General features: G+C 36.7%; 1 protein-coding gene across 8 annotated transcripts in view; it reads right to left on the reverse strand.

The window, feature by feature from the left end:
* Positions 1–18915, reverse strand: part of CDK14 (cyclin dependent kinase 14) — a 613351-nt gene that overhangs the window by 441519 nt on the left and 152917 nt on the right. Inside the window, exons 1-2 of one of the 8 annotated variants that reach the window (XM_037741318.1) lie at positions 17684–17849; positions 6419–6532 (exon numbers count right to left, since the gene is read on the reverse strand). The exons of 4 other annotated variants lie outside the window; for them this stretch is intronic. Coding sequence is in view for 1 of the 4 variants with exons in the window: in XM_037741317.1 (XP_037597245.1) it covers positions 18058–18126 (69 nt within the window). In the remaining 3 variants the exon portion in view is untranslated. Of the gene's footprint in view, positions 1–6418; positions 6533–17077; positions 17504–17683; positions 17944–18057; positions 18382–18915 lie in introns of those variants that run through there. 3 more of the 8 variants (XM_037741317.1, XM_017536528.2, XM_037741320.1) reach the window with 3 other exon arrangements.

The raw sequence follows: 18915 nt of genomic DNA on the forward strand, positions 1-18915 counted from the left end.
AAAAAAAAAAAAAAAAAAAAAAAAAAAAAAAAAAAAAAAAGAGCAAATATAAAGCAAAATAAGGAGAAGGCTGAAATAATAAGTAAGAAAGTGGATATAAATGAAATAGAAAGCAGAAAATCAATAAAACCAAAAGCCAGTTTTCAGAGAAGATGCTTTTTAAATGATAAACCTCTAGCCAGATAGATAAAAGAAAAAAAATAGTAGAAAATATGCATTGCCAATATTACTATCAGGAATGGGAGAAGTGACATCACTACAGATTGTCTACAAATGTTATAAACATCATTATGCCAGTAAATTCTGGAATTTAGATGAAAGAAATTCTTTGAAAAACAAAAACTACCAAAGCTCACTCCGTTTAAAAAAAAAAAAAAAAACATATATAGATAACTTGGATAGGCCTTGGTCTGTGACAAGAACTGAATTTGTGGTCAAAAACCTTATCACAAGCAATGCCAGGGCCAGATGGCACCACTGGTGGAGTTAAACCAAACATTAAAGGAAGAAATAACATCTATTGTACAGAAACCCTTTCAAAATATTGATGAGGAGGCTATGCTTCCCAATTCATTTCATAAGGCCAGTGTCATTTCAACACCAAACCCACACAAAAACATTATAAGGAAACTACAGCTCAATCTCTCTCATGAACACAGATACAAAAAATTACCAGTACATCTTCAACAAATTGAATGCAGTAACATATTTTTAAAAGATAGTAAATTATGACAATGTCACACTAATCCCAGGAATGCAAGGTTGGCTTAACATTCACAAATGTGTAATTCACCATTTTAAAATACAGTGGTAGGCAGTCTCTAAGATGGCTCTCAATAACGCCCACTTCTAAGTATTCACACTTTTATGTAATACCCAGCTCTTGAGTGTGGGCTGCATTTGTTGACTTGTATCCAATAAAGGCGATATGGCAAAAATCGTAGGATACTGCTTCTGAGAAAATATTATAAGAAAATGTTTCTTCTGTTTTGGTGCTCTCTGCCTTAGGTTTCTTCTCTTAGATCACTAGACCTGGGGAAAGTCAGCTGCCATGCCATGAGGCAACCCTATGGAGAGGCACGTGTGCAGAAGGACTAGGGCATACAAATAACCTTGTGAGTCAAGTTTTCAGGAGCAACCACAGCTCCAGCTTTGTGCTTGACTGGAATCTCATAAGAGACCCTGAGCCAGCTAAGGAGCATCTGCAGGAGACCCATAGGGACTAAGATTTTTTAAATGTTTGTTGTTTTAAAATGTTAAGTTATGGGATAATTTGTTATGAAACAATAGATAACTAGCACACAGTTTTTTACAAATCATACGATCATCTCAATAGACCCAGAAAAAGCATTTGATAAATTCAGCATCCTTTCATGATAAAAACTCTCAACCAACTAAAAACAGAGTAAAACTTCCTCAACCTGATAGAGAGCATCTACCAAAAAATTACAGGTAACATCATACTTAAGGGTGAGAAACTAAATGCTTTTCACCTAAAAACAGGAACAAGCCAAGGATATACATTTTGACAACTTTGATTTAACATTGTATTTTAAGTTCTAGAAAATACAATAAACCAAGAAAAATAAATAAAGCCATTCACATTAAAAAGAAAGAAATAAAATACTCTTCACAGAAGACATGATAATCTATGAAGAAAGTCTGGTCAAATCTATTTTTTAAGCTACTAGAACTAGTGACTTTTTATCAAGTGTGCAAAATACAAGATCAATATTTAAAAATCACTTGTATTTCTAGATACAACAAACAATCAGAAATTGGAATTTTAAAAACTACATTCATAACAGCATCAAGCAATATAAAATATTAAGTGATAAATATGACAAAAGATGTAAAAGATCTTTACATAGAAACTATAAAACATGGCTGAGAGATACAAAAACTAAAAGGAAAACAACAAAAGAGAGGCACTAACTCCAGTGTCTTAAAATTTACTGTGACACTTTCAGGAAAAAGTTAATCTTTGTTTCAGCCATAAAATATTAGTAAGTTCTTAATTAAAAGGAAATTTATACATACATATTTAAATCAAGTAAAGTGATAAATGCATATAAAACGATAATAATAAAGACTTAATTGATACATGGGTAATGGGGAAATAATGACATGTTTGTACTCTCACTCTGCTCTTGAAAGTCAGAACAAGGAAACAAACCCCACAAAAACACCTCTTGGTTCTGCCAAGAAGAATATGGAGCTAATTTTGACACTATTTTGCATTTTTTACTTAAGGTCTTTGAACCATATTAGGAAATTCAAGTATATCAGAGAGAAAACAATTACTTCTAACAAAATATATGGGGGGAAACTCACAGTGTGGTATAGCTTTGTAGTATATACCAGCATAGCCACAGAAGAGAAAAAAATCAGCAAAAGTCAGATGACAGACTGGGTATGGTGGCTTATGCGTAATCTCAGCACTTTGGAAGCTGAAGTGGGAGGATCACTTGAGCCCAGGAGTTTGAGACTGGCCTAGGCAACATGATAAAACCCCATCTCTACAAAAAATACAAAAATTAGCTTGATGTGGTTGCACGTGCTTGTAGTCACAGCTACTCAGGAGGCTGAGGCAGGAGGATCAATTGAGTCCAGGAGGTCAAGGCTGCAGTGAGCCATGATTGTGCCATTGAACTTCAGCCTGGGTAACAGAGTAAGACCATCTCAAAGGAAAAAAAAAGGTGAGATGACAAATGTTGCTTCAGTATGTCATCTAAGGGCACCATCAAAGCTAAAACAATGAACTTATTTCTTAACTAGTACATGTTATCATATAAATTCATAAACGCCTTTCACTTGCTGACCTTTATGCTACTGGTTCTGGCAAAGCTAAGATTCACAAAGTCATTTGCTGGCTTCAGGAAAGAGAGGAGCTTCAATTAGAAATTCTGATGGTTCTCTGAGCCTATACAACTTAAGAGAAACTGTTACAGAATCTACTGCAAGTACAGCTATCTCTCCATCTTCATGCCTTAACAGCCTTACAATATATGTTTTAAGTCAGGTAGCCTCTCATTTAATGGATATGATTGTGGCACACTTGATAATTGTAAAAGTCAGTGAAAACTATGCACCTGTGAAAAACCAGAGTCTCTAAAGTATACTATCATTAAGACCGAAGAGTGGCAGCCTTTTCCTAATTTTTGAGAGAAGTTTCTCAACTTAAAATATTTCCAATAAATATTCTTAAACATTTCAAGTTTATCATTTTTCTATCTACTAGCAAATGACAAAATAAAAGTAGAAAACAATCAACTTGGCTGGGCATGGTGATGCACACATGTAGTCCCAGCACTTTGGGAGACTGAGGCGGGTGAAGCATTTGAGCTCAGGAGTTCGAGACCAACCTGGGCAACATGGAAAAACTCTGTCTCTACAAAACAAATACAAAAATTAACCAGGTGTGATGGTGCATGCCTATAGTCCCAGCTACTCAGGAGGCTGAGATGGGCAGTTCTCTTGAGCTAAGGAGGGCAAGGCTGCAGTGAACTGCAGAGACCGTGCCACTATACTCCATGTACTCCAGCCTGGGCAACATAGTGAGACCCTGTCTCAAAAGGGGAAAGGGAGGAAAAAGAAAGAAAAAAAAAAAAAAGGAAAAGGGAAAAGGGGGAAGGTGGGAAGGGCAGGGAAGGGAAGAGAAGAAGATTCAACTTAAAACAATCTTCTTGGAAACAATGTACTTTTATGTACACTTATCTATGGTCGTAATTTTACTTGCTACACTCAAAACACATTTCTTACTAGTTAGTTCTTCTTATCTAGTTCCAGGCAAACAAGGATGTTGTCTATGTTATTACATTCTTTTCTTACAGTGCTGTGCTCATTGCCTGGATCACAATAAAGCTCAGTAAGATTTTGTTGAATTAGTAAATCAGTAATCTGAATAAGTAATCTTCAGACTTTCTTGCTAAGAGAGATGAAACTTTGAGACATTTATTCCCTGAAAACTACTGTCAAAAAATAGTAATCTTAACATGAAAATAATACATTTATTCATAGTACACTATCAACAAAAGTTTTTTTAACTGCAAGTTCATTGTGATAGGCAGAATTCCAAAATGACTCAATATCCCCATGAATAGTCCCCATTCCTTTGTGTGTGACTATAATGAGATTTCTCATGATTATGCTGTGTTATAGGCAAATGGGAGATTGCCCCTAGTAGGCCTTACCTAAGCAGGTGAACCCTTTTAAAGCAGAGCATTTTCTTCAGCTAGTGGCATGAAAGAAAGTCAGAGACATGTGATCTGCGTAGCTGGAAAGAAGCACGGATTCATGCTGTGACCTGCCCATGAGACCACATGGCACAGAACTTCCAGGCTGGCAGTTTCTTGGAGGTGAGATTGGCTGCTACCTGACAACTGGCAGGAAAATGGGGACCACTGTCATACAACAACAATCAAATCAGTTCTGCCAACAATTACTGAGCTTGTAAGAGAACACTAAGCCCCAGATGAGAACTACAATCTTGATTAACACCTTAATTTCAGCCCAGTGAGATCTCCAGCAAAGAAACCAGCTACACCATCCATGCCCAGACTTCTCACCTACAGAAGCTGTGAGACAGTAAGTCAGTAAGTTTGTGGTAATGTGTTACACAGCAATAGAAAACTAATATACCCATTTTACTGAAATTGCTTCTAATACTTTGAAAGTTGAATAGAATGTTCTAACCGACACTTGCAGATACCAGGTTCCGAATTTGATACACTATATCAGATCGAGCCGAAAACAAGCAATGATTCTCATGGCTATCAATATATGAACAAATATTCAGATGTTTCTGTACAACCTAACTCCATTAATATTATAAAACTTATTAACAAGTTCTCCACATAATTAAGTTTGTACACAATTTATACTGGGTATTCACCCAGGTGTGAGTGAATAATAAAGTCCTGGCACCTGCTTTGTGCATGCATCTTTATCCAGGAAAGTAATCCACACTTGAGTTTTCCACATCAGGTAAAGTAACTATTCTGGAGAAGTTTCAAGTTTCCAATATTTGGGACAAACTACTTAAACATGATCTGACCATCTCTGTTAACCACGAATACAACAGAAAGCAGAATCCAGGCCCTTCATAATGATAAGGGGAATTGGGAATTAGCCTTGCTGACTTCACAGGCTTGTCCTGCAGTTCGCCCTCCAAACCCTGAATAGAACAACAAAGGGTCTGATTTAGAGAAGGACAAAAGATAGGTGAAATGAGAACAGTCCTTATTCCCCAGAGAAAGCTACAATTTCTGGCAGCTCTTAGAATAAAATTATTTAAGTATCCAGGGTGCATGAAGAGAAAAGCGAGCAGCCTGGGTCTTAGCAATTAAAGGGGACTCTGGAGGACAGAGTATACACTGGTGCTATTCCCCTGCATACAAGTATACAGTTGAATGTTTGTATCAACTTGTCAGCAATCTGAATAAATGCTCCCCACCCCAAATAGAATCTGCCCACAGCAAAATGCTTATGGTCAGTGTAGCAAAAGGTCTTAGTAAAAGGTAAAACCTCACATATTAAAAAACTCAGAGACATAAGTATGGAATGTCAAATTGGAAAAAAAAAAAAATCACTGAGAACCCACACCTCAAAAACACAGATTTTTCCAACTACCAAACAGTAGCCCTTTTATCCACTACTAACTTTCATGTGTACCCCTAGTGCCCAGATTTTGGCCTCTGTTCCAATTCTCTAGTAAGGAAAGGAAGAAACCTTTGGAAAGTAACAGATTCCAGCTCACAGGGCAGGAAGTGTGAAAGAGCCAGGAAACATCCAGCTGTTACCAGAAAACTAGCATTCTTTCAAAAATGTCAGGGATCGTGCCAGAAGGACAGAGGAATCTGCCTAAAGGAGCTCCCACAGACCAAACTATGATTATTTATTTGAGCATCAAAAGGAAATATAAAAGTATGGTTGAAGAGAACAAGCTGAGTTGTTGAAAGACCATCAGTTCATTATGATTTCAAAAGAGAAATGTTAGTATAAAGGGCAAAAGTTAGTATAAATGGCAGCTATAATATAAAAGAAAGATGAATATAATATGATATGGTTGGTTTTAAGACACAGAATTGTGAGTAAGCCAAGTAGTGCAAGAAAAAAAGTGCCCAGGAACTATATCAAGGACTGGAAAGAATGATCAGGGCAGCATGAATGTAAAAAGAAAAGCAACACAGCATGTTCCAGTGACAGCAGACCAGGTGGGTGGATGTAATGCAACAGGCTAAAGGGCAGGTGATGTTGCCTAAGCAACGTATTATAAAGTACACATCTGGTGAAGAGAAACAAGATTAAAAAGAAAACCTATGTGAACCAGTGTGGAAAGCATTTCTTAAGTAAGTTAAATTTTAATGACACCTATGAAATTTAACCCTTAAAAAGAAAACTCAACTTGACTGCCAACCTGTGACTCAGATGTGAATCTCTGACTTGAAAAAAGCGTCCAGGACCCCAACAGTCAACAACTCAGATCCTGTAACCGTGGCTGTTCTGAGAAGGGATTCTGTTACTTGTGGCCCTGTAAAGATTACATGACCCCAAAAAGACACAAAAATATTATTACTCAACCCACTGGAAGATATCTATACAAGCAGATCTATAATCCTAGAAAGGTATAAAAAGGAATAGAGAAATAATAAGATTACATAAACCCACAGTGTTGATAAGTGTAAGTATAGTAACATAATATAATTTGCAATAATTACATTTATATGTTTTCTTTGTTTAAAAGTATCTAGAATATGGCAAAATAGTCACACTAAATTAGTATATGACATTAAGGAAATTTAAATAGGTCACTAATCAGTGCTTAAATAGAAACAAATTGGTTTTCAAAATTACATTTCTTAGCTACATATATTCTTAAAGATGTGGACACTTGGCCATATACTTAGGCCATGAGCTGTGAACATTCTGGACACAGGAGACCGCTGGACATTCTATGCATTGTCCACCAGCTTCAATGTCCTTCACACATGCTTTCTTAGTGCCCTCAGTCTAAAAAACCTCCCTCCCACCAAGCCATGACTTGTCTCAAAAATTGTCTTTGCCTAGAAGCACTTGATTAAATCTCACCCACTCAGACCAATCCTTTATTAAGAATTCACTTCAGTGAATTTAGTCTGCTCCAATATTTTGTAGACCTTAGATTATAATTATTCTTTTTGTGATACTTTAATCTCAACAATCTATTTCCTCTACAGGGCAAGGATTATGCCTTATGTTCATTTTATAGCCCTCCCAAAGTACCTTTCCCTTCAAGTCTCCTCTTGAAGAGTCCAGTAAAGATGTGTTCCTTAACTCATGGAAAAATAAGGAACTTCCACAGGTTAAAAAAGTGGTTTTCTCAAATCATGGGGCCAGAAGAAACACCTTTGGTACCTCTGCCCAAGGCAAATTGCAGTAGACAGCTATGCTGTCAGTACTGTGTGAAAACAAGGCATTCTAATATTAATGAGAACTAAGAATAGTTTTCTCCATGACTGCACTTTTTTATACAACTTGTTCCATTTAGAAACTGAAGTAACAAAAATCACATAAGCAGGGATATCTTGTGGTATTAGAAAACAGATAAAAAGAAAAAATCATCACAAATACCAAAATAAATATCTTCTCTTTTTTTTCCAATAAATTCAATAGAAGCTAGAATTTCAAACTTGCTTTGAGATGCACCCACACATACAGATATTCACCTGAAGCAATTAATTTGGTCCACTCATTATTAATAGACCTTGTTCATTTGCTGGCAAACTCAAAACTGAGTAAAAATTGTTAGAAATTCAAACAGTGTTAGAGGCTCCAAAAGCCAGTTTGACCTACGATTTTAGCTTAGAGCTATGTAAAATCCAGACAACTGTCTATTGGACTCACAGCAGTGGATTTGAAAGAGCACAACTTAATTCAGTTAAGGTTGGCATTCATTTCAAGTGAATTCATTCGGGCTGAAAATTGTCCCTTTGAATCACCCATTTTCCGGTGATCAGCATTTTACTGGGTTCAGAGTATGATCTCTCTACTACTTCACTCCACACTCATAGTTGAAGGCAGACACTGGAAAAGAATTGGTTTAAAAGACTCTAAGTTAACCCACAGCAAATATGTATCATGCATCAGGCTGAAGCTAGGTCATGTTCTTTTGATATTCATGAAAGGAATATCCATCACAGGTCCAATGCAAAACTATGAAATAAGCAAAAATCTTGACAATCTCTCATTTTTTTCCCTTTGTCCAATACCCCAGGAGGACCTGATGGCTTTATCCTACTCAAAATCTTCTCTCAAAATCTGATCCCAATAAAAAACCATCATCAGTCATTTATAAGTTTTTGAGCACTTAAGTCAGAGTACTACCTCTCTCAGAATTACCTGAACTTTAAGCATTACCTAACAAAAATTTCCTCCCTTATAAAAGCAATTTCAGCTATTAAGGAGAGATGCACAAGAGTTTTGGATGGAAGAGGGGGTAGGAAGAATCAGAATCATTGCCACTAGAATCATAACCAATGATGACTGCCTTCATCTATAACTTAAATCTGTCCAATCCAAAAGTACGTTTTCCTCTCTTTGCCTGCTGTCTCCCTATTTTCTAATAGTACATGTGCACGTATACATAGAGATGGCAGTAAGAGTGGCTACAAGGAGCAAAGATATGTATGCATACAGAAGGATATATGCATGAATATGTTTTTTACTTACAGCTTCGAACCAACATCTTACCTAAAATCACCTTCAAAACATTACCTAATATACATGCAAACTTACTGCCCACAGAAGTCAGAACTAAGTGACTCAAAACAAGCTACTTAAATTCTCTGGTTTTCAGTCTTCTCATCTGTAAAATGATACAGGTCTGTTTTAGTGCTAATTTTCTACTATGAACTCTACGCAGCAGTTGCAGCTGGTAAATAATTTTAGATAGATCAACTAGTAAGGGCACAACTAGTAAGGTCACTTACTTGTGCTTCTTTGTGCTTCCTTTTGTGTTCCACTTTCCCTTAGAATTTTAGGATTTAGAAAGGACAAAGACAGGTACATACTATGAATATACTTCTCTTGATGTCTCCAGTCTTTTCAGATTTTCCTTAATTCTGACATCCTGGCACTGTTTCTCAGTGGTGGTGCCCTGGGCATTTTAGCTGAAAATTATTTGGGTGCAGTATTTGCACAACAGTACACAATACAGAATGTTTGTCAACCATGGTTCTGTCTACTAAATGCTAGTCCTGCCCTTATATCATTGTCACCGTCACAACCACAAATGCCCTCACTACAAACTACATCATTTTTAGATTAAAAGTTAAAAGTTCACTCTGAAATATACATTGTCTTCTATCCTTATATAAGCTACTGTGGAATTTGTTTATATGTGTTTGGTTTATTTTGGTGGGGTGGGTGGAGCTCTGTCTTTGCCAAGCACTGTTTCTCATGTGTTTGTATTTCCATGACCTGACTGTAAACACCTTGAGCACACAAACCATATCTTCTATTTCTTTAGTGTTTCCAAAGCACAAAAGACTGGGCATGAAGTAGTTCTGTTAATATTTACTCAATGATGGATTGTTTTACTAATTATAAGCTTCCCCTGTAACTAAAAATAGGCCATTAAAAAAAATTAGTCCTGAGAAACTGCATTAAAAACAAGGTATCTTCTGAGTTGAGATCTTTTCCAGTCATGAAAACACTTCACCAGACGTTTCCATTCATCAGAATTCAATGTCTAATATTGCGATTTAGTTTTTAAAATGCTTATTTTTCTACTAAATGGTTTCTTTGGCAGCTGACCTAATTTCACTTAAATCCTGAATTCATCAGCTAGTGGACACAGCTGAATGGAGAACTCTTGAAGACACTACATTCCTTTATGCTGCTTCAGTGATTACAGTTTTGTTACAGCCTTTACTGGACTTCAATGCTTGCCATTAATAGGTTTGATGACTGTTTTGTTAATTCTATCATGTAAAATTAGGTAGTCCTTCCAGAAGCTTAAGCTTTGGTATATGTTGCTAAAATAATTTTATTTGGTTGCTTTCTATTCTGTGGTAATTACATACTTCAGATGAGACACAGCTTTGCTTGCAGGCTTGTATAGGCAGATGCCTGTATTTCCTGACCTCTAGGTTCTTCGCTTTGTCCAAATCATAATGATAAATTTAACGTAAGGTTTTAATGAACACTCGTAGTAAGGGTAGAATTACCAGACCTATTATTAGTTGTCTGCACAAGTTTTTCAGGAAGTGGTTAGCTTTGCGGACCAGAATTTAATCTGGAAAAGCTAACCCCTTGCTGCTTGCAGGCTGGCAGCACAGGCATCACCTGAGATCTCAGACCCACTGCAGTTCTACTGAGTCAGAATCTGAATTTTAAAAAGATCTTTGGGTGATTTGTGTGCCCCTAAAAGTTTGAGACATGGTGCTCTAAACCACGTAATAATATATTCTGCTGTTATGGTCAAATAAGAGATTGTGATTGTGAGAGAGGACAAATTTAGAGAGGAAAATTTGTTTCAGTCTCTGTGTACAATGAGTGATAAAAATTTCACTACTCCTTCGGTAACATATTTTACTCAAACTTATCACAAAAGTTCACGGTAGTTATCAGACAACTCTTTAATATAATTTTGAGCTCTGAAATAAAATTTGCAATAATATATCATACATCCCATATATTTATGAATGTAAACAGCAATGGGACTGGAATGAGTAACAAGTGACGAAGGAAGAACATACATGGGTGACAGCAGCATATATGACATTACTTCCTGCATAGAAATTTATAAATTTATGTGTTTCTAATATAGGAACATTGATTTGCTGCTGGCTACCATATCTATAAAAACAATTGCTACAAAATTATCCTACGTAGAATTGAATTCAGAATCTTGCTTTGCTTTTCACTTACTAGAATTTATTTGGTAGCTTTGGAGGAAAAACTTAGAAGGAAGTCACCTCAGGATCCAGAAAAGAAATTTGAAAAGGAACTTACATTTGTGAAGAGTACCATGTATCCTAAAACAGTCCTTCTTTGGTGTGGGTGTGTGAGGGAGCTTTTAGCCCAAATAGCATAACTGAACATTTCCCACTCCATATTAAGTCTTACTCTGATTATGTGGAAAGCCAGGTGAGATGTCTTTCAAACACTGTTTCCAGTAAAAATATTAAATATCCCAAAAAGGTCAACAAGAGAAAGAAGAAGTTATGTACATTTTCTGACTTCCAGTTGACAGTCACAATTATATGCTGGTTAAAATGCCACCACGGAAAAAAGACAGAGTCAGGAGTGCAGAATTCCTATCATATGACCTAATGATATGTGTTAAAAGGTGAAATATTAAAATTGATATGTATATTCCCTCCACCCCTTACCAAAACATTTATAGCCAAAGGGCTCAGAAATGGGACACAAGAGATGAGAAGCTCCAAGCACAGTGAGCAGGTGACTTTGTTTTGAGATTCCACAAAGCACAGCATTTCCCAAGCTAGAAAACTCCTATAGCTGCATTGGGGAGATGGAATACCTATTCTCTACAAAATAGAAAAATCAAGCTACCCAAAGTGGCTCATAATGCATGGCTAACCAGTTTCTTCATCGAGACACTATTTCCTTAAAGCTCTTATTCTAGAAAAGAAAAGGTCTGTTACTGCAAATAAAAACTTTTTCTCCCTCTCCCACACGATTTACAGGTTTAAATATAGCTTTTCTTTTATAGGTTTTGCCTTGGATGTACCTGAGAAGGGGAAACCAGAGTGTATTTCCAAAGGACCCCACATCATGTAGCAGTGTGAACTAAGCTGGCAAAGCTTAGTTAACTACACTGTTAACTACGCTAATTTAAAACTAAAAACCTCTACCACGTTAGAAGCACTAACTACTAATAAACAGAAGAGGCTGATCTCGGATTCATACACTCGAACTCAATAATACAGTCCAAGACACTTTCTGCCTGTACACATATGCTTCGTGTTTGAGGGATATTTTTAAACATCACAGGGACTGCAGAAGCTGTCATCTGTCTCAAAGGCTGTGCAAAAGACAGCCTCAAGTGACTTCTGAATTCTGTTTTGTTTCACTTTTGAGTTTCACTAAAACCACCCCTGGCTGCTTTGTACCAAACCAGGCCAGTTCTTCCTTCATGTCTATACCTTTCAAATATCTGTAGCTTGCTATTCTGTCCCTCGTGTAAGAGACAGCAACCAGAAGGTGCAATAACATTAAAAAATGAAAACTGAAGAGAAAACACTACTGGAGATATGACTGATCCTTTAGGATCTGAATTCTTTCCCCCTGGTAACCATATGAGCAGCATTTAAAAATAAAGATTATAAATATTTTTAAATTCCTTCCCTAAAGGAGAAATAAAATTGTGTACTATCCTGTTACTCTGAAACAGATGGCTATATAAAACGACACACATCTCCTCATCTACAATAACCATCTTTTTAATAAAACGTAAATGCATTATTAGTGCTTGGATAATAATTTAGTGGTTAATGTCAAGAGTGATGTTATAAAGTTTAATGTTTTTCTTCTTATAAAATAAATCTAGATGCAAACTCCATCAAAGAATTCAGGAAAATATAGGGCATCATTCAATATAGAATTGACTTTTGAAGCTCTTAACATTTTCAGAGAATCATATATGGGTCACTAACCACACAGAGCTTATGAAGAGCAACACTGGGAACAATGAGCCTTTGAGGAGAAAATGGAAGTATCTTTCAATGTCGCTTTAACAACTGGTTCATCTATTGTAAAGAGCTAAAATTTCAGCAATAATAAATTTGACAGTAATCCACGAATAATATCCCTAACTATTTCATGAAGGCCGGTTCAGCAAACATCTCCTATAGCTGAGAAAAGTCAATAGCAAATCCTGACTGAGATATCCAAGGTGAATAGAGCAAAGCAGTGGGATACACAAATCCTGCTGTTTGTCTGTCACGTGAAAACAAGCCCCAATGCTTCCAGAAGCATTTCACTGTCAACTTTGTATTTTTAACAAGATTTCATTTATCTGAGGAATAAGCTGCAAGGGCAAACGAGTACTGGGCAGAAAAGTAAGTCTAAAAAACATTTACCCTTCCAAGTCTGTCAGATGATAAAATAGGATATTGGAGCATTCTATTACATCCTCGCTTTATCCACTCAAACTCAATAACACTAAGAAATAATTATATATGCTCTATAATCAAACTAGAGAAGGATTTGGGGCAAGATACAATGCAGCTGATAGAAAAGAAAGATGGAAATTAAGGATTTCTAGACGAGATGGCAATGATGATGATGGCTAACTTTTATTGAGCCCTTATTACATAATAGTTACTATGGAAAGTGCTTTAAAAATAGCTTCCCAATTAACCTCTAAACAGCCTCATAAGAAAGGTAACTAATATTAGTTTTGCAGACGGTTAAATTGAGGCACACATGAATTAAGTAACATGTCCAAGGCCACACAGAAAGTAAACACAGGAGATGGGGTTGATCACAGGACTACAAAAGCTCAAGCTTTTGACCACTGAGTTGTCTTTCATGTATGTTCCCTGGGTCTTACATCCTGAGAGAAATAAACGAAAAACAACATTATCTACAACTCTCTCCATTCTCTCTTATCTCTACTAATGCAAAAAAAAAAAAAAAAAAGTACTTCCAAAGCTGTGCAAAACAACTGCTCAGTATTTTAAGGTTTTCTGGCTCATCTTTCCTCTCTCTGCAAAAACCTACCACTCAAATTTAACATGCATTTGATTAATCTGATTATAAATCAGTCTCATAATAAAAGTCAGGCCATAACACAAAAATAGGGGGACAGAAAGCAAGACTCATTAAAATGGAGCAGGCTTAGTTGGGAAGACTCAGGTATTAGATATTGCTGTGTTGAATCTTCCTCCTCTATAAATGGTTAGGTCCCTGGATAGTGAGTTAAAAACATGGATATAAGCTGATGACTGACCCAGTGGAAGAACTGTCAAAATGGTTGATAGAAAATAAATGAACAGCACTGATGCCTTAACTTGGCTTTCTAAAAAGGATCCCATCAGAAAAACTATCTGGATTTATGGAAGCAGTATCAGGAAGAAATCAGAGAAACAGAAAGCTGTATTGATGAAGCTAGGCTTACCTCATCCAATGGAAAACTTCTTAATACAGCATCGATTTTACACCCTCTACTATTTCTGCCAAACTCAGAGAATACCTGGGGTTTTCTGGTTGTTTCCACTGAAAACAGGGCCAGGGAGAGAAAGAAGGCCCACAGTGGGCAGCAAGAGATTGAGTAGTTTCACTCTCACATTGGCTAATGAATGATAATGAACCAATTAAACAACACAATTTCTAAAGTACCTGCCAGCTCTAAGAGCCTGTGACTCTGTAGGAAGACCTCAACATGATCAGCCTTTGCTTACAAAGTAAAATAGAGTAAGGAGATAGAAGCCATAGTGGGTGAATTCAAATGTTAATGATGACAAAAGCCATGCCTCAGCTTTCAATTATTTCAGCTGATTGCTCCTCTCTATCAGCAAAGAATTGACATGAAAATCTTAGCGTCTCAATTATAATATAATGCATTCATAGATAAATATATGGATCTAATATTTAATATAATATATCCATAACTCTTTCTCTCAGTGCATTTCTATTCCTTATTCCTTACCCTTTCCCACAGGCTACTTTAGTATTATCTAAAGTATCTACCATCACGCCTATACAAAAACTTGATTCATGTCATCATATGAGGAAAACTGCTGTCTTTCCCATGTAAAAATCAAGGAATGCATTAAGAAGGAATTAATTAATCAAGGAATGAAATTCTGATACATGCTACAACATAGATAAACCTTGAAAACATACTAAGTAAAACAGTGCACAGACAAAACGAAAAATATATATGAGTTCATTAAATATACTATAAGGTACCTAGAATGGCAAACTCATAGACACAGAAGGAATAAGATTACCAGGGGTAGTGGATAGGGAATGAGGAGTTACTATTTAATAAAGACAGGGTAGGATTTCTGTTTGGGCTGATGAAAAAGTTTTGAAAAAGGATAGTGGTGGCCGGGCGCGGTGGCTCAAGCCTGTAATCCCAGCACTTTGGGGGGCCGAGGCGGGTGGATCACGAGGTCAAGAGATCGAGACCATCCTGGTCAACATGGTGAAACCCCGTCTCTACTAAAAATACAAAACATTAGCTGGGCATGGTGGCACGTGCCTGTAATCCCAGCTACTCAAGAGGTTGAGGCAGGAGAATTGCCTGAACCCAGGAGGCGGAGGTTGCGGTGAGCCGAGATCGCGCCATGGCACTACCGCCTGGGTAACAAGAGTGAAACTCTGTCTCAAAAAAAAAAAAAAAAAGGATAGTGGTGATGGTTAAAAACACTGTAAATATATTTAATGCCACTGAATTGTAAACTTAAAGATGGTAATAATGGCAAGTTATATGTTATGTATATTTTACCACAATAAAAAATATCAAAGCATACAGTATCTCCTTCATAATTACCAAAATGAAAAAAATAAAAATAAAAAACTTGCCACAGATTTTCTCTTTGAAATATTTTTAAAAGTAAACTGTAGCTGGGAACAGTGACTCATGCCTGTAATCCCAGTACTTTGGAAGGCCAAAGCAGGGATCACTTGAGTTCGGGAGCTAAAGACAAACCTGACCATCATAGTCAGACCCTCAGCTCAACTGGAAAAAAAAAAAAAAGTAGTAGACTATAAGTTCCATAAGGACCAGGACCAGATCTGTTTTATGCACCACTATTCACAATAGACTCCATAAATGTTTGTTCAACAAAAAAATGCTTTTAAACAGGAGAGGATTAAAAAGCACCAAATTGACTATTCATGAGAAAGTATAATGGAGCATATTCCAGGGAAAAATACCAACACAATGATATCTAAGCTCCTTCAGGAAAAGGTACTGTTTCATCTGTACTTCTTTCATAGCATGTCTTACAATGTTTAACACATAGTAGGTGGCTAATAAATATTTTCAGAATGAGAAAAAATATCATATGGTTGTAAAATCAATGTCATATTATTGCTCCACTTTTTAAAAATTACTTTTTGCAAATGTACAATTACTTTTGCCCAGGATGAAAAAAAAATCCCCATAACTCACACAAAGTACAGGTAAAAATATAAACAGCTAGAACACATTATTCTCAGAAAAAGAAACAGTAAATGCAGGGCACAACATCTTCTAAATAGAAAGGAAATTATTAAAAAAAAAAAAAAAANTATTAAAAAAAAAAAAAAAAGAGAGAGAGAGGCAAATTTGATCACTTTGAAGAAAATCCAAATAGTCATTCCCCAAAATCAATGTTCAACCTCAACAGTAAATAATTGAATGAATATAGAAGCACTGCACCATTAAAGAAATTTACTCATAGTGAACCACAAGTTACCAATATTTCTCTCAATTAGCCTACCAACTAATCAGGTGATCTTTCTTAAATTTACTTACATCGCAAATTTATACAGAACTGGCTTACAGCCAACATGCAAGCTACTGATGACTTTCTCAACTAACATTCACCATCTACATATTTACATTTTACATAAATTACTAAGTTAATTAAACTATACACAAGCGGAATATTTTTAAAGCAAAAATTCAAATGCTGACATCCTTAACATTCAGGATGTCAGGATCATCCATATAATAATAGGTGGATCCATATAAAGTCACTAGGACTAAGTAATAGATTAATCTCACTTTGAACAATACCAAAACATGTTCTTCAAGCTCAAACCCCCAACATATCAAATATGTCAACTATGTGACAATTAACAGAGAAAACAAAAATTCAGCCTCTGAAGATGTCAAGGTTTACATTCCTATCTCTCAATTGTATCTGCTTTACAAGCAGGTAAGCATCATTAGAGCAGGCTGCCTGCTACCATGGTCCTTCATGAATGCAGGGGTTCTCCATTAGCATTCCAAATGCTAATAGTCTACTATTAGAGCTAGCACTTCAAGCAGAACTGCATGAAGAATTATCACTTCTGTACATGAAAGCATAACCACTACAGGTGTAATGATGCAAAATACCAGCACACTGACCTCTGCTCAGCAGTACACACTTAAAGCAGGTGCATTTCTGTGATCCAAAAGGGAAGGAAGTAGGATGAGCAGGGAGGAAGCCCCAGATCCCTAATATATTAGAGATATTTATTCTACTCAGATCCAATCCAGCTAAATTCACAGACATCAGTTTACTCAAATGGAAAAAGTAGTCTCTCGTCCTTCACTTGCTTGACTCAGAGGGCATTTATCCAAGCATAGCCAAGCAAAAGCAATCTGTAAGATCTCTTTCAGCTATAATAAATAAAGACTAGTTTCAGAAGAAATAAGACTCTGATATGGCAAAGAAGCAGTCGTTAAACCTTTTCCCCATCTTATCACTGCTACTTGGTGTTTACAAACTACGAGCAGTAGCCTCGGGAGCCTCAAAAGACTCTCCCATGAGTAACCTCCAGTCAGATCCTTAATTTAAATACCCCCTGTATCAATCTGTGATGTTTCTGGCAGTTAAATAGAAGGAAGTGAGTAAAATGACATGCATAAAATGAATCCTTTTTAAGTTGTAATGAGTGAGTCAGGATTCAGACTTGCCGAGATGCTCCAAATTAAAACCCCTGCTATAATTTTAAGCATGTTCTGTCTTACCGTTTTGCTGTTGTCTCCCTCAGGCTTGATTCACCTGGAACTCTTTAACATGTCTCTAGCAATGTGTTTGCACCAGGCCAGGCTCATACAGCAACTGAATTCACATCTTTCTGCACTAGCAAGCTGAAATGGTACGGCCGTACTACGACCAAGAGAGGGGGATGCAAAAGCAAGCAAAAAAAAAAAAAAAAAAAAGAAAGAAAGAAAGAAACCCGGAAATCACCTAAGAGAAGCTAATCTCAGTGGAATAAGATCAAACATTGTTCAGAAGAACACACAGGACATAATAACATTCAGTATCAATAGCTTTAACAGCTCAATTATTTTCTCCAAAAAATCCATTTTTTTTTTTTTTCCAAACACGATGGACTTGCCTGTGGAGTTCCCAGGAAGACAGAGTAACCGGGCTCTGCAGCAGCATTGCAGCCAAAGTAACCATGCATATGCTGTCCAGGCAATTCACAACACACTGTCTTTTCAGAAAGATATTGATTTGCAATGCAGGGCTGCTTCAAAAGAATACAGAATGGGAGCCAAACAGCTAATGGTGATTGCACAGGAGGAAAAACATTTAATCAAGGGGATGCACCTCATCAGGCTCAATTCAATTTTTTAAGAGCACTGGAGAAAGCCAGTAAGTGTCCTGAGTGACAACCCCACTAAATAATCATCTGGGATCCTATAGAAGGCCAAGTTTCAGCCACCATCATTCATGTTGCAAAAGCTGCTAAAATGGTGTCTATGTGTATATATTTGTCATATGCAAATGGAGCATAATGAGAACTCCAAAATAACCATGCACCAAATACATGGTTTAAAAAAAATGCACAGGTGCAGCATACACAGAATCAAAGTAAAAGAATGCATAGTTATGACCCTGCAGAATTTTTGGTGGACTTAGAGTTCATATCACTCTGAAAAATAAAATATCAAAACAAGCCAGATCTCACAATCCTTAGGCAAATTGTGCCAAGTCATGCCACACGGTGCTAGGCGGCAAAGGAAGGATGCCAGACTGCTACTCTCATAGCGACCCCTACAGGAGAGAGGTTGAGCAATCCTTGTTTAAAGGAGTTCCTATCCTCAGTACACAGAATCATGAAAGGACATAAATTACATCATCATTCTCAGCAAACTGACAGAGGAGCAGAAGATCAAACACCGCATGTTCTCACTCATAGGCGGGTGTTGAACGATGAGAGCACATGGACACAGGGAGGGGAGCACTACAC

This window comes from Cebus imitator, unplaced genomic scaffold (assembly GCF_001604975.1).
Source record: "Cebus imitator isolate Cc_AM_T3 unplaced genomic scaffold, Cebus_imitator-1.0 Scaffold98, whole genome shotgun sequence".
NCBI classification, from domain to species: domain Eukaryota; kingdom Metazoa; phylum Chordata; class Mammalia; order Primates; family Cebidae; genus Cebus; species Cebus imitator.